The sequence below is a fragment of the Scyliorhinus canicula genome, chromosome 15 (genome assembly GCF_902713615.1).
Source record: "Scyliorhinus canicula chromosome 15, sScyCan1.1, whole genome shotgun sequence".
Lineage (NCBI taxonomy): Eukaryota > Metazoa > Chordata > Chondrichthyes > Carcharhiniformes > Scyliorhinidae > Scyliorhinus > Scyliorhinus canicula.
Genome location: NC_052160.1, coordinates 144,206,794 through 144,222,477, shown reverse-complemented (window position 1 = coordinate 144,222,477; position 15,684 = coordinate 144,206,794). Strand labels below are relative to the sequence as shown.

General features: G+C 49.0%; 1 protein-coding gene across 1 annotated transcript in view; it reads left to right on the top strand.

Moving 5' to 3' along the window:
- LOC119978670 (acidic mammalian chitinase-like) overlaps window positions 1–12,873 on the top strand; it is a 30,614-nt gene extending 17,741 nt beyond the window's left edge. Inside the window, exons 9-12 of the mRNA XM_038820458.1 lie at window positions 300–416; window positions 5,418–5,556; window positions 8,642–8,867; window positions 12,700–12,873. Of these exons, the coding sequence (XP_038676386.1) occupies window positions 300–416; window positions 5,418–5,556; window positions 8,642–8,856 (471 nt within the window). The 3' untranslated portion in view covers window positions 8,857–8,867; window positions 12,700–12,873. The remainder of the gene's footprint in view (window positions 1–299; window positions 417–5,417; window positions 5,557–8,641; window positions 8,868–12,699) is intronic.
- Window positions 12,874–15,684: the final 2,811 nt, after the last annotated feature.

Below are 15,684 nucleotides of genomic sequence, written 5' to 3'. Positions count from 1 at the left end.
TTCAGCATTTGCTATTTATGAATAAAAATATTTTTGTGACAGCAAAATAGAATGGTGCCCCCAGTTTGAGGAATACAATTGAGAGAAAGTGATAGCTGAATAAACATAGAACATAGAACATAGAACGATACAGCGCAGTACAGGCCCTTCGGCCCACGATGTTGCACCGACATGGGAAGTCAAAAGATTGAGGAGAAGTGAAATCAGAAAGGTTGTCAGCCTACCTTGGGAACATTGCAAACCGCTGATGGTTTGTGGCCACTGATGATTTGAATGTGAATGTCTCACTCTTCTCACAGATCTGCACACTTCTGAAAAGTGGTACGTCGATATGGAATGCTCCACAGGTGGTTCCATATGGTTACAAAGGAGATACGTGGATTGGATATGACAATGTGAAAAGCTTTAGAGACAAGGTATCTTTGTTAAATTGATTTTATACACTTCATAGACATAGAACATAGAACATTACAGCGCAGTACAGGCCCTTCGGCCCTCGATGTTGCGCCGACCTGTGAAACCATCTGAAGCCTATCTGACCTACACTATTCCATTTTCATCCATGTGTCTATCCAGTGACCACTTAAATGCCCTTAATGTTGGCGAGTCTACTACTGTTGCAGGCAGGGCGTTCCATACCCCTACTACTCTCTGAGTAAAGAAACTGCCTTTGACATCTGTCCTATATCTACCACCCCTCAATTTAAAGCTATGTCCCCTCGTGTTGGTCATCACCATCCGAGGAAAAAGACTCTCACTGTCCACCCTATCTAACCCTCTGACTATCTTATATGTCTCTATTAAGTCACCTCTCAGCCTTCTCCTCTCTAACGAAAACAACCTCAAGTCCCTGAGCCTTTCCTCGTAAGACCTTCCCTCCATACCAGGCAACATCCTAGTAAATCTCCTCTGAACCCTTTCCAAAGCTTCCACATCCTTCCTATAATGTGGTGACCAGAACTGCACGCAGTACTCCAGGAGCGGCCGCACCAGAGTTATGTACAGCTGCAGCATGACCTTGTGGCTCCGAAACTCAATCCCCCTACTGATAAAGGCTAGCACACCATATGCCTTCTTAACAGTCCTATTAACCTGGGTGGCAACTTTCAGGGATTTATGTACCTGGATGCCGAGAACTCTCTGTTCATCTACACTACCAAGAATCTTGCCATTAGCCCAGTTCTCTGCATTCCTGTTACTCCTTCCAAAGTGAACCACCTCACACTTTTCCTCATTAAATTCCATCTGCCACCTCTCAGCCCAGCTCTGCAGCTTATCTATGTCCCTCTGTATCCTATAACATCCTTCAGCACTATCCACAACTCCACCGACCTTCGTGTCATCTACAAATTTACTAACCCATCCTTCTACACCCTCTTCCAGGTCATTTATAAAAATGACAAACAGCAGTGGCCCCAAAACAGATCCTTGCGGTACACCACTAGTAACTGAACTCCAGGATGAACATTTGCCATCAACCACCACTCTCTGTCTTATTTCAGCTAGCCAATTACTGATCCAAACCGCTAAATCACCTTCAATCCCATACTCCCTTATTTTCTGCAATAGCCTACCGTGGGGAACCTTATCAAACGCCTTACTGAAATCCATATACACCACATCAACCGCTTTACCCTCATCCACCTGTTTGGTCACCTTCTCAAAAAACTCAATAAGGTTTGTGAGGCATGACCTACACTTCACAAAACCGTGTTGACTATCGCTAATCAACTTGTTCTTTTCAAGATGATTATAAACCCTATCTCTTATAACCTTTTCCAACATTTTACCCACAACCGAAGTGAGGCTCACAGGTCTATAATTACCAGGGTTGTCTCAACTCCCCTTCTTGAACAAGGGGACAACATTTGCTATCCTCCAGTCTTCCGGCACTATTCCTGTCGACAAAGACGACATAAAGATCAAGGACAAAGGCTCTGCAATCTCCTCCCTGGCTTCCCAGAGAATCCTAGGATAAATCCCATGTGGCCCAGGGGACTTATCTATTTTGACATTTTCCAAAATTGATAACACCTCCTCCTTTTGAACCTCAATTCCATCTAGCCTGGTCGACTGAACCTGAGTATTCTCCTCGACAACTTTGTCTTTCTCCAGTGTAAACACTGATGACAAATATCCATTTAACGCTTCCCCTATCTCCTCTGATTCCACACACAACTTTCCATTACTATCCTTGATTGGCCCTAATTTTACTCTAGTCATTTTTTTGTTCCTGATATACCTATAGAAAGCCTTAGGGTTTTCCTTGATCCTATCTGCCAACGACTTTTCGTGTCCTCTCCTCGTTCTTCTTAACTCTCCCTTTAGGTCCTTCCTGGCTAACTTGTAACTCTCAAGTGCCCTAACTGAGCCTTCATGTCTCATCCTAACATAAGCCTTCTTCTTCCTCTTGACAAGTGCTTCAACTTCCTTAGTAAACCACGGTTCCCTTGCTCGACAACTTCCTCCCTGCCTGACAGGTACATACTTATCAAGGACACGCAGTAGCTGTTCCTTGAAAAAGCTCCACATTTCGATTGTATTCATATTTGTTGATTTGGTGCAATATTTGTTGTGATAAACTACTGGACGGCACAGTGGCACAGTGGTTAGCACTGCTGCCTCACACCGCTAGGACCGGGGTTCAATTCCGGCATCTGGTTACTGTCTGTGGAGTCTGCACACCCTCCCCGTGTCTGCGTGGGTTTCCTCCGGGTGCTCCGGTTTCCCCCACGATCCAAAGATGTGCAGGTTAAGTGGATTGGCCACGATAAATTTCTCCTTACTGTTCAAAGGCTAGGTGAGGTTATGGGAATAGAATGGGTGAGTGGATTTGGGTGAGGTGCTCTTTCAGAGGGTTGGTGCAGACTCAATGGGTCAAATGGCTTCCTTCTGCACTGTAGAGATTCTATGATTCTTGTTTGTTGCAATAAGCAAGTGAATCCTGATGTTATATTGATCAACTGAATCACTTGGAAATTGCAACATTCCACATACAACGTTTGGAGCATGACATATGGATGAGAGATCTTGTTTGATGCCTTTAGCCACCATTCTTTTTTCTGATGTAGTCTCTTATACAATATTGTTGGGAGAAGATCATATTCTGTCAATCCACACCTTTGTAGATAGAATGACAGTGCCTTCCAGGCTCAAACCTCTCGCTACATGGAAAAGATTTTTCAGAACCACTTCTGCATCTTTTACATATTATTTTAAATCTGTGACCTCTTATTCTCAATCCTTTCACAAGTCAGAATGACTTTTAAAATCTCAATCCAATCTCCTCAGCCTTCGTTTTTTGAGGAAAACAGTCCCCACATCTTGCATCTATTTTCATATCTGAAGTTTCTCCACCTTGGAATTATTCTCATGAATCTTTTCTGCATTTTCTAATGTCTACATGTTCTTCTGAATGTGCAGAGTCCTGAGCTGGGTGCAATACTGGGACTGAACTAATGACTTATACAAGTCAAACACAAGTTCTTTGTTCTTGTACTCTATGTTCCAACTTTGTGAGCCTGATAACAATATGGCCATGATATGAATGATTTAGGAACTGTTCTCTTAACTATCCTGCCACATTCAATGGCTTAGGAACGTAGGAGTTTGGAGCAGAAGTAGGCAATTCAGCCCTTCAAGCCTGCTCCATTCAATCAGATCATGGCTGATCTCTTCTTGGTCTCAAATCCACCTCCCCACCTGTTCCCCATATTCCTTTAACCCATTTTAAAAATCAGAAATATATCTATCTCCTTCTTGAAACCGTTTAATGATTCAGACTCCACCGCACTATGGGGCAGTGAGTTCCACTAATTCACCACCCTCTGCGAGAAGTAGTTCCTCCTCATCTCAGTTTCAAACCTACCGTCTCTCAACCTGTATTTATGACGTCTCATTTCAGATTGCCCCACAAGGGAGAATATTTGGTCTACATTTACTTTATCAATCCCTTTTAGTATTTTATATACCTCGATTAGAACCCCTCTCATTCTTCTAAACTCCTGCGTGTTTAAGCCCAAATTGTTTAATCTCTCCTCATACGCCAACCCTTTCATCCCTGGAATCAATCTGGTGAACCTCCTCTGAACTGCCTCCAATGTCATCACATCCTTCCTCAAATAAGGAGACCAAAACTGGACACAATACTCCAGATGTGGTCTCAACAACACCCTTTACAATTGTAACAACACTTCTCTACTTTTATACTCTAGTCCTTTTATATAATAATAATTTCATTGTCACAAGCAGGCTTACATTAACACTGCACTGAAGTTACTGTGAAAAGCCCCTAGTCACCACACTCTGGTGGCTGTTCGAGTCCACAGAGGGAGAATTCGGAATGTCCAATTCATCTAAAATAGCCTGCTCCCTGCTTGGCTCCATAACATATTGCTCAAAGAAACAATCCCTCATACACTTTAAAGGGCAGTACGGTTGCACAAATGGACAGCACTGAGGCTTCACAGCACCAGGGTCCCAGGTTCGATTCCCCGCTGGATCACTGTCGGTGCGGAGTCTACACGTTCTCCCCGTGTCTGCGTAGGTTTCCTCCGGGTGCTCCGGTTTCCTCCCACAGTCCAAAGACGTGCAAGTTAGGTGGATTGGTCATGATAAATTGCCCTTTGTGACCAAAAAGGTTAGGAGGGGTTGCTAGGTTATGGGGATAGGGTGGAAATGAGGGCTTAAGTGGGTCGGTGCAGACTCGATGGGCCAAATGGCCTCCTTCTGCACTGTATGTTCTATGTTCTTTATGAAATCTCCCTCAAACCAACCTTGCCAATTTGATTAATCCAGTCAATGTTCATGATAAAACCGCCCATGATTACCGTTGTGCCCTTGTCATAAGCCCTCATTATTTCTTGGTTTATACTATGGCCCACTTTGGAATTATTGCTCAGGGGGGCCTGAAAATTACTCCTAGCAAGGAGTTTTTTCCCTTATTTTTTATTTCCACTCAGACTGATTCAACATTTTGGCCCCAAGTGCTAATATCATTTTTTAATACAGTCTTAATACAGACTTAAAAACCTATACATCCAGGTCCCTCTGTTCCTGATACCCTTTTGAAGATGTATCCATTATTTTCCATTGTCTCTCCATGTTCTTCCTCTCAAATTAATGACTTCATGTTTTGCTGCATCGAGCCTCACCTGTCACCGGTCTTCCCATTCCTCCAACTTGCCTCTGGCCTTTCATAGTCCTGAGTTAACCTTCTCATAGTTCACAATGCCTTCACATTTTGTACCATCTTCACACTGTGAAATGGTGGCCTGGACAACAAAGTCTGGGTCATTAATATATATCATAGAAAACAAGGGTCCAAACATGAATCATTGGGAAGGATAAGTTATATTTGGGCAAAAGCTACTTGCAACAAGGATTTGTGAATTAAAATTGTGAACATTGTCTTTCAGGCGGAGTGGCTGATGAAGAACAACTTTGGAGGAGCTATGGTGTGGACCCTCGCTATGGATGATTTCTCTGGTTCATTCTGCAACCAAGGGCGGTATCCGCTCATTAATGCTCTGCACACTGGACTTGGAATTTCTACAGGTAAATAAATGTCAGGATTCTCTACACTTGGAGCTGATTATTCGTTTCTGTCACTAATAATTACTACAACGGAGAAATGATTTATAAGACCATAAAACCATAAGACATAGGAGCAGAATTAGGCCACTCGGCCATCGAGTCTGCTCCGCCATTCAATCATGGCTGATATGTTTCTCATCCCCATTCTCCTGCCTTCTCCCCATAACCCCTGATCCCCTTATATGTATAAATTTGCTGTATATCCATGTTTTTCAATTTCAACATTGTTAGAGCCACAGAAACCCGACTGATAGAATATTGCTCAGCATGTTACAATCCCAGTGGGACAGTCAGGCCCCAAAGTGGAACACTGGCTCAATAATCTGTAACGATTGTTTTGTTTAGAGACATGGATGAACAGACTCACAGGTCTGTCAGTTAACTTGTAACAAAATAATCAGACATTTATTAAACACAAATAGATTTACTACAATACCTTAGTCCTTCACCCCACCTATATCTTTCCAGATGTAAACAAACTTTCAGGGTGGGATTCTCTGATCCTGAGGCTAAGTGTTGACGGCTTCTGAAACGCTGTCACGTTTCTCGACGGAGTCAACATGGCCTCAGGATCAGCAATTCTGGCCCCTACAGGGGCCATCACGGTATGGAGCGGGATTAGCCGCTCCAGCTACTAATCCCGGAGTCACCTGGGCGCCGTGGGGTCCGCACATGCGCAGTGGCTCCCTTCTCCACGCCGGCCCCGACGCAACATGGTGTAGGTCTACAAGGCCGCACGGAAGAAAGGAGGCCCCCAGCCAGAGAGGCCGGCCCACTGATCGGTGGGCCACGCCACAGCGGAAGCCCCCACTCGGGGTCGATTCCCCCCTCTCCCCCCACAGGCCGCCTCCGGACCCTTCCACGCTGAGGTCCCGCCAGCTGAGAGCAGGTTAGAACGGCGCCGGCAGGACTCGGGTTTTTTGCGTCAGCCACTCGGCTCATCCCGGTTCGAGAATCGGCGCCATTAGTGCCGGCGAGATCGGCACGGCCCCTGACCGGCGCCGCGCCGACCTCGCTGGCACCAATGGCGCCGATTCTCTGCCGCCCCGGGCTGAGAGAATCCCGCCCTTAAGTACTGAGTCCCTGTTGAATAATAGGCTGACTGCAGTCAGACACACCACACTCTGAAACCAAGTGGCAGAATTCCCACCCAGTACAACTTCTGTGAATCTTTCCTCAAAAGCCTCCAAATGATTTTCTCACTGTGAGCCGACAGGCCTCACTGGAACTCCGGCTTCCGCACACGTGTTTCTGAACTCAAAACCCTCAAAAACATGCCGTAGATTCTCTCAAACAATGCTTTCTCTCAAATGCCTTCAACAAAGATCCAGCTCCAGGATTTAAGTCTCTCCTTTCAGAATTCCTCTGCCTTGGATTGCCTTGTACATTCAAGCTTCCACACAACCTCCAAGGACCCAGCCATGCCAACAGAACACCATTGCTTCACAGCTGTAGTAAGGTGTCACCAACGTTAGAATGACTTCAGATGTTTAACGATCCACTAAGCGATTTAATCAATTCTGCACCTTTCAGCTCGCGAAATGAAATGAAATGAAAATCGCGTATTGTCACAAGTAGGCTTCAAATGAAGTTACTGTGAAAAGCCCCTAGTCGCCACATTCCGGTGCCTGTTCGAGGAGGCCGATACGGGAATTGAACCCTCGCTGCTGGTTTTGGTCTGCTGTACAAGCCAGCTAAACCATCCCCTTGGGAACATAGGAACAGGAGTAGGCCATTCACCCCCTCGAGCCTGTCCTGCCATTTTATGAGATCATGGCTGATCTGTGACCTAACTCCATGTACCTGCCTGTGGTCCATGTCCCTTAATATCTTTGCTGAGCAAAATCTATCCATCTCAGATTTAAAATTAACAAATGTTCCAGCTTCAATGTCTGTTTGTGGGAGAGAGTCCCAAAGCTTGACCATCCTTTGTGTGAAGAAGTTCTTCCCAACATCTCTCCTGAATGGTCTGGCCCTAATTTTTAGACTATGCCCCCCAGTTTTAAAATCTCCAACCAGTGGGAATAGTTTATCTTTTTCTACCCGGTCTTTTCCTGTTAATATGTTCAATACTTCGATCAGATCACCCCTTAGCCTTCTAAATTCTAGAGAAAACAGGTCCAATTTGAGTAATTTCTCCTCATAACTCAACTCCTGTAGTCCACAGATAATTTTTGTAAACCTATGTTGCACCCTCTCCAATGCCAAAATATCCTTCCTAAGGTGCAGTGCCCAGAACTGTTCCCAGTGACTCCGAGTGGGGTCTAACCAGGGTTTTGTAAAGCTGCAGCATCACCCCTTTGTCTTTATATTCCAATCCTATAGATATAAAGGCGAGCATTCCATTAGCCTGTTTGTTTATTTTAGGCACTTGTTTGTGGCATTTTAGGGATCTACGCACCTGAACACCGAAGTATCTAAAGCCAGGGTTCTAAAAAAATATCTGTGGACTACAGGGGTCAAGTTATGAAGAGAGATTACACACATTAGGCTTGTTTTCAGTAGAATTTAGAAGGTTAAGTGGGAGATAGAGTTTTGTTAAGCAAAGATATTGAGGGATATGAGCCAAAGGCAGGTACATGGAGTTAGGTCATAGATCAACCATGATCTCACTGACTGGCAGGACAGGCTTGAGGGGCTGAATGGCCTTCTCCTGTTCCGGTATTGTTGCAACCAGCGTGCAAGATATTTAAATAAACTGAAAATGTGCTTTGAATAATTGTACAATTTAAAAGGATAGTTTGTTGGGATACAAATTTATCAACTTTTTCAGTTTCCTTTTTTTTTTAACTTGACGCAAGGTCAAACTACACTACAACGGCCCAGATGGAATTAGTTGTTTCAAAATTTCCTCAGTAATTGAACTGGGTTTCCAAACAGCTCATTCCTGATACTGGCAGAAGTTGAGCTCCACCTGATACTGGAATGAATTGACTTCTACCTGAGGGGTTTTAGTGCCCCAGAGCCGTTAACTTTACAATTTTTATCTTTGTTTGTGACTAATTTTGAAGCAGGTGAGGAAATCATGAATTTTATTTCCTTCCAGCCTGTGTTCCGTCTAAAACAACACTGAAGCCAGCTGTTCCTGTCACCCAGCCTCCTGGCAGTGGGTTCTGTGCCAACAAATCTAATGGTTTCTACGCTGATCCAAAGGACAAGACCAAATTTTACCAATGTGACGATGGAGTAACCTACCTGAAGAATTGTATTCCTGGCTTAGTCTATGACCCTTCCTGTACCTGTTGTAACTGGCCACAATGAGAAAGCAGAAGGTAGGTTTGCTTACTAACTAAAAGAAAAAACAGGCATTCTGTGGAAATCAATAATGTTGAGGGAGCACAAAATACTAATGCAGTCCAAAGATGTGCAGGTTAGGTGGATTGGCCATGATAAATTGCCCCTTAGTGTTATGTGGGGTTTCTGGGTTATGGGGATAGGGTGGAGGTAGGGGCTTGGGTAGGGTGCTCTTTCCAAGGGCCGGTGCACACTCGATGGGCCGAATGGCCTCCTTCTGCACTGTAAATTCTATGAAATTATTAGGTATCCTGAAATAAGGCAACAGGAGTTCAAAATATATGGGTAAAATTTAATTGCTGTTTGTTCAATTCGAACAAATGCTAATAATGGGCGGGATTCTCCGACCCCACGCAGGGTCGGAGAATTGGCGGGAAGCGGCGTCATTTCCGCTCCCGCAGGTTTCGTAATTCTCCCGCCGGAAAAAAACCGGCGTTGTGCAAATCCCGCCGGCAGCCTGTGAAAACAGCTGGCGCCGGCGGGATTTCATTTTATTTGCACTGACCTGAAATCTCCGGCCCGGATGGGCCGAAGTCCCGCCGACGTGGCCACGGGTCACGTCGGCGCAAATCAGAGTTGATTTAAAACGGCGTCAACCATTGATGATGGTTGACGCCGTTCAGTGTCGGGGGTGGGTTGAGGCATTGGGGGGGGGGGGGTGGGTTGCGGCCATCGGGGGGTTGCGGCCATCGGGGGAGTGGGTTGCGGCCATCGGGGGAGTGGGTAGCGGCCATCGGGGGAGTGGGTAGCGGCCATCGGGGGAGTGGGTAGCGGCCATCGGGGGAGTGGGTAGCGGCCATCGGGGGGTTGCGTTGCGGCCATCGGGGGGGTGGGTTGCGGCCATCGGGGGGGTTTGGGGGCAGCGGCGGGCAGAGAGGGGGGGGGGCGACGGTGCGTTGGCCCCGGGCATCCGTCGCCCCCCCCCTCTGTACGCCGCTGCCCCCTACCCTAACCACCCCCCCCCTCACCACCCCTACCTCCCTCCAACGCCCCTACCCCCCTCCCCACCACCCCTACCCCCCTCCAACGCCGCCCCCCATCTCTCGCAACGCCGCAACCCCCCCCCCCCTCAACGCAGGGTCCCCCCCCCTCAACGCCGGGTCCCCCCCCCCCTCAACGCCGGGTCCCCCCCCCACCTCAACGCCGGGTCCCCCCCCCACCTCAACGCCGGGTCCCCCCCACCCTCAACACCGCAACCCACACCCCGTCCCCCTCCCTCTGAAGGCCGGTACCCACACCCCCCCTCTCTCCTCCTCCCCCCCTTCCTTCCTCCATCCCCCCCTTCCTTCCTCCGTTAGTGGGGGGGGGGGGGGGGCGGCGTTAGTGGGGGGTGGGTGCGGCGTTGGAGTGGGGTAGGGGTGGTGAAGGGGGTAGGGGTGGTGAGGGGAGGGGGTTGGGGTAGGGGCAGCGGGGTGCAGAGGGGCGACGGATGCCCGGGGCCAACGCACCATCGCCCCCCCTCTGCACGCAACTGCCCCTACCCCAACCCCCTCCCTTCACCACTCCTACCCCCTTCACCACCCCTATCCCCCTCCAACGCCGCACCCCCCTCCAACGCCGCACCCCCACTAACGCCGCACCCCCCCCCCCACTAACAGAGGAAGGAAGGGGGGGGAGGAGGAGAGAGGGAGGGGAGGAGGAGGGGGGGGGGAGGAGGAGGGGGGGGGGAGGAGGAGAGGGGGGGGGGAGGAGGAGAGGGGGGGGGGGGAGGAGGAGAGGGGGGGGGGGGAGGAGGAGAGGGGGGGGGGAGGAGGAGAGGGGGGGGGAGGAGGAGAGGGGGGGGGGGAGGAGGAGAGGGGGGGGGGGAGGAGGAGAGGGGGAGGGGGAGGAGGAGAGGGGGAGGGGAGGAGGAGAGGGGGGTGTGTGGGTACCGGCCTTCAGAGGGAGGGGGACGGGGTGTGGGTACCGGCGTTGAGGGGAGGGGGGGGACCCGGCGTTGAGGGGAGGGGGGGCCCGGCGTTGAGGGGAGGGGGGGGACCCGGCGTTGAGGGGAGGGGAGGGGGGGGACCCGGCGTTGAGGGGAGGGGAGGGGGGGGACCCGGCGTTGAGGGGAGGGGAGGGGGGGGACCCGGCGTTGAGGGGAGGGGAGGGGAGGGGGGGGACCCGGCGTTGAGGGGGGGGGGGACCCGGCGTTGAGGGGGGTAGGGGTGGTGGGGAGGGAGGTAGGGGTGGTGGGGAGGGAGGTAGGGGTGGTGGGGAGGGAGGTAGGGGTGGTGAGGGTGGGTTGAGGTAGGGGTGGTGAGGGGGGGGTTGGGGTAGGGGGCAGCGGCGTACAGAGGGGGGGGCGACGGTGCGTTGGCCCCGGGCATCCGTCGCCCCCCCCTCTCTGCCCGCCGCTGCCCCCAAACCCCCCCCCCCCCCCCCAAATGCCGGAACACACCCCCCCCCCCCAAATGCCGGAACACCCCCCCCCCCCCCCAAATGCCGGAACACACACACCCCCCCCCAAATGCCGGAACACACACACCCCCCCCAAATGCCGGAACACACACCCCCCCCCCAAAATGCCGGAACACACCCCCCCCCCCCCCAAATGCCGGAACACACACACCCCCCCCCCAAATGCCGGAACACACACACCCCCCCCAAATGCCGGAACACACACACCCCCCCCCAAATGCCGGAACACACACACCCCCCCCAAATGCCGGAACACACACCCCCCCCCCCAAATGCCGGAACACACACACCCCCCCCCCCCAAATGCCGGAACACACAACCCCCCCCCCCCAAATGCCGGAACACACACACCCCCCACCCCCACAAATGCCGGAACCCACCCCACCCCCACAAATGCCGGAACCCACCCCACCCCCACCCCCACAAATGCCGGAACACACCACCACCCCCCCCAAAAGCCGGGTCTGTCTCTCTCCTCCTTATCCTCCAAAAAACGCCGGGTCTCACCACTTCCGCAGCTGGTGAAACTGACGCGTATAGCGTCAGTCAGCTGCTAGCCCCTCCGGGAACGGAGAATAGCGGCCTTCAAGAAGGCCCCGGCGCCGGAGTGATTGACACCGATTTTTCTCGCAGGCAACCCGCGTTACGAAGGGCTACGGAGAATCCCGCCCAATGTGTGTGACAAATGATTGGAGGTTCATTTTCCCAGTGTCAATGGGGTTGAAATGGAGTGTGCTCTTTCTTTGGTGTGATTTTTATTGGTTTATGGGATGTGGTGTTGTTCTCATCAACACCTCTTATTGCCCATCCTTAATTACCCTTGATTAAAAAATGAAATGAAAATGAAAATCGCTTATTGTCACGAGTAGGCTTCAAATGAAGTTACTGTGAAAAGCCCCTAGTCGCCACATTCCGGCGCCTGTTCGGGGAGGGTGTTACGGGAATTGAACCGTGCTGCTGGCCTGCCTTGGTCTGCTTTCAAAGCCAGCGAATTAGCCCTGTGCTAAACAGCCATCTTGAACCACTGCAGTCTCCACGGCAACGCTCTGACATCATAGACACCGGCAATGACATTTTCACTAAACAAGGTTGTTGAGTTTTATTTCAGCCCAAGCTGCTTTTCCATATATGTTCCAGAAACTGGTTGTGGAATTGGGGAATTCTGTGTGTGTGTGTGTGTGTGTGTGTGCGTGTGTTGGGGGGGGGGGGGGGGGGGGGTGGTCCTGGTCAGTTCTGTTGGGTGAAGATGTGTCACTGGGGAAGGGGAAAGGCGAGGAAACAGGAACATAATAATAATTTAAAAATTGATCTAAAATAGAAGTTGTTTAAGTTGTTTTTTAATGCGTCTGATGTGATATTGAAACATCATTGTTGAATAAGAGAACACTAAAATACTCTTTCTTTTTCCAGCCGCCATCAATCTTCGTTGGGCAACAGTGAAGCTGTAACTGGTTTCAGTTTAATTACTGAAGTGACTCCACTTTGTGGGTGAAGATCATTAATGGACCACATCGAATTTGTCTCAACTGAAGATATAAAATGCAGTTTAAACAGCAAAATAAAATCATTGGTTCATTAAGAAAACAGTTATTGACATTTTCAAAATTAATAAATTAAATTCATTTCTAATACAACAGTTCAAGGTAGAAACAGGCATTTGAAACTTTGACACAGAATCAAAGTACAGCTCTCCGATATCTACAGTCATTCCGGCACCTCACAGCGAAAACAACCAGAAGGAAAGTGGAACCAACTGAGTTTTTGCATCCCGCATCCTACCGACATTTTTCCCACATGGAAAAAATTGCACCAATCATTTATATAGTGGGCTAACTAATTGTCTGTGAGACAGATAGCAGGTCGGGGAGAATTTAAATTGGCAGTACATTTCTGATGTGAGAATGTTTTCTGTTAGATTCCCACCTGCCTGAGGGGATTTTATTCTGTTCCCTTTTTTAAATTATTTGGATGTGGATGTTGTTGATAAGGCGACGGCTGGTCGTCCACCTCCAACTGGCCACTGAGAAACTGGTGGTGAGCTGCCTTCTTGAAGCCGCTGCAGTCCAGTTGTGTAGGTACTCCCACAGTGCTGTCGGGAGGAAGTCCCAGGATTTTGATCCAGTGATACTGAATACATAGATGATTTGGAGTTGGGGATCAAGGGCAATGTGTCCAAGTTTGCAGATGACACTAAGATGAGTGGTAAAACGAAAAGTGCAGAGGATACCGGAAGTCTGCAGAGGGATTTGGATACGTTAAGTGAATGGGCTAGGGTCTGGCAGATGGAATATCGTGTTGACAAATGTGAGGTTATCCATTTTGGTCGGAATAACAGCAAAAGAGATTATTATTTAAATGATAAAATATTAAAGCATGCTGCTGTTCAGAGAGACTTGGGTGTGCTAGTGCATGAGTCACAGAAAGTTGGTTTACAGGTGCAACAGGTGATTACGAAGGCAAATAGAATTTTGTTCTTCATTGCTAGAGGGATGGAGTTTAAGACTAGGGAGGTTATGCTGCAATTGTATAAGGTGTTAGTGAGGCCACACCTGGAGTATTGTGTTCAGTTTTGGTCTCCTTACTTGAGAAAGGACGTACTGGCACTGGAGGGTGTGCAGAGGAGATTCACTAGGTTAATCCCAGAGCTGAAGGGGTTGGATTACGAGGAGAGGTTGAGTAGACTGCGACTTTACTCGTTGGAATTTAGAAGGATGAGGGGGGATCTTATAGAAACATGTAAAATTATGAAGGGAATAGATAGGATAGATGCGGGCAGGTTGTTTCCACTGGCGGGTGAAAGCAGAACGAGGGGGCGTAACCTCAAAATAAGGGAAAGTAGATTTAGGACTGAGTTTAGGAGGAACTTCTTCACCCAAAGGGTTGTGAATCTATGGAATTCCTTGCCCAGTGACGCAGTAGAGGCTCCTTCATTAAATGTTTTTGAGATAAAGATAGATAGTTTTTTGAAGAATAAAGGGATTAAGGGTTATGGTGTTCGGGCCGGAAAGTGGAGCTGAGTCCACAAAAGATCAGCCATGATCTCATTGAATGGTGGAGCAGGCTCGAGGGGCCAGATGGCCTACTCCTGCTCCTAGTTCTTATGAAGAAATTGTGATTTCATTCAAAGTGCGGGTGATATGTGACTTGAAGAATAAAGTCACGGTGGTGATATGCCCATGCATCTGCTGCCCTTGTCCTGGATGGTGGAGGCAGCGGGTTTGCAAGATGCTGTTGTGCATCTTGTAGATGGTACATGTGGCTGCCACTGTGCATCGCTGGTGGAGGGTATGAGTATTTTAGGTGGTGAATGGCGCACCGATCAAAAGAGTTTCTTTGGCCTGGAACATATTGAGTTTCTTGAGTGTTGTGGAGTTACTTGGTTGCTATTTCCTCTTGTGCGTCTGTGGGGAGAGGGTGGGGTATCGGCCCAACCTTCAGAACATTGGGCTGGATTCTCTGCCCCGCCGCGCCACATTTCTGCCTGAACCCGTCGGCGGGATTCTCCGTTATGCCGGCCGGTCAATGGGCTTTCCTATTGTGGGGCAGCCCCACACAGCTGGGAAACCCCTGGGCAAAATGGAGAATCCCGCCGGCAGAGAATCCAGCCCATTGTGTTTGTGCCATGGACCCAGCCTACACCTGAATGTTTCTGGCTGAGTGTAAATAAATATGAGATTCAGGGAGTTAAATATCCAAAACAGAATTTGTTAACTGGGTTTTCTGATCCCGTTGCGGTGGGACTCACTGCAGGAGATTAGTCAGTCCAGCCGGAAGGCCATTGATATTCGGTGGGACTGGGAATTCCCGAAGGGAGCGCGGCTGGAACATCCCACCATTACTTCCTGGGACTAGACGCTGATCCACACAATCAGGCACAAATGTTGACACCATTGCATCTGTTTCTATTCACAAATTGTCAAATAAATGTCATTCTGTGATCCTCTGCTAATTTATTTATTAATCATAAAGCCAGTATGCTCATAAACAAGTAACTTATCATATCAATTGATTTAATAACATCAAAATTGATCTGTGGTTACTTAAGACACAATCTTATATCGTCACAATGAATTCCAGAGCCATTATGGATATGATTCAGCGACCTCGTCACGCTCGACCTGGTGCCAGGTCAAGGCCGTTGAATCTTGCGCGATTTGCGGTGCTCAAGACGTCTTGCAAGATTCTTTTTCTTGGTTCATGAATTTTGAGTATCCAATTATATTTTTTCCAATTAAGGGGCAATTTAGCGTGGCCAATCCACCTCCCCTGCACATCTTTGTGTTGTGGGGGTGAAACCTACACAGACATGGGGAGCATGTGCAAACTCCACACGGACAGTGACCCGGGATCGAACCTGGGACCTCGGCGCCGTGAGGCAGCAGTGCTAACCACTGC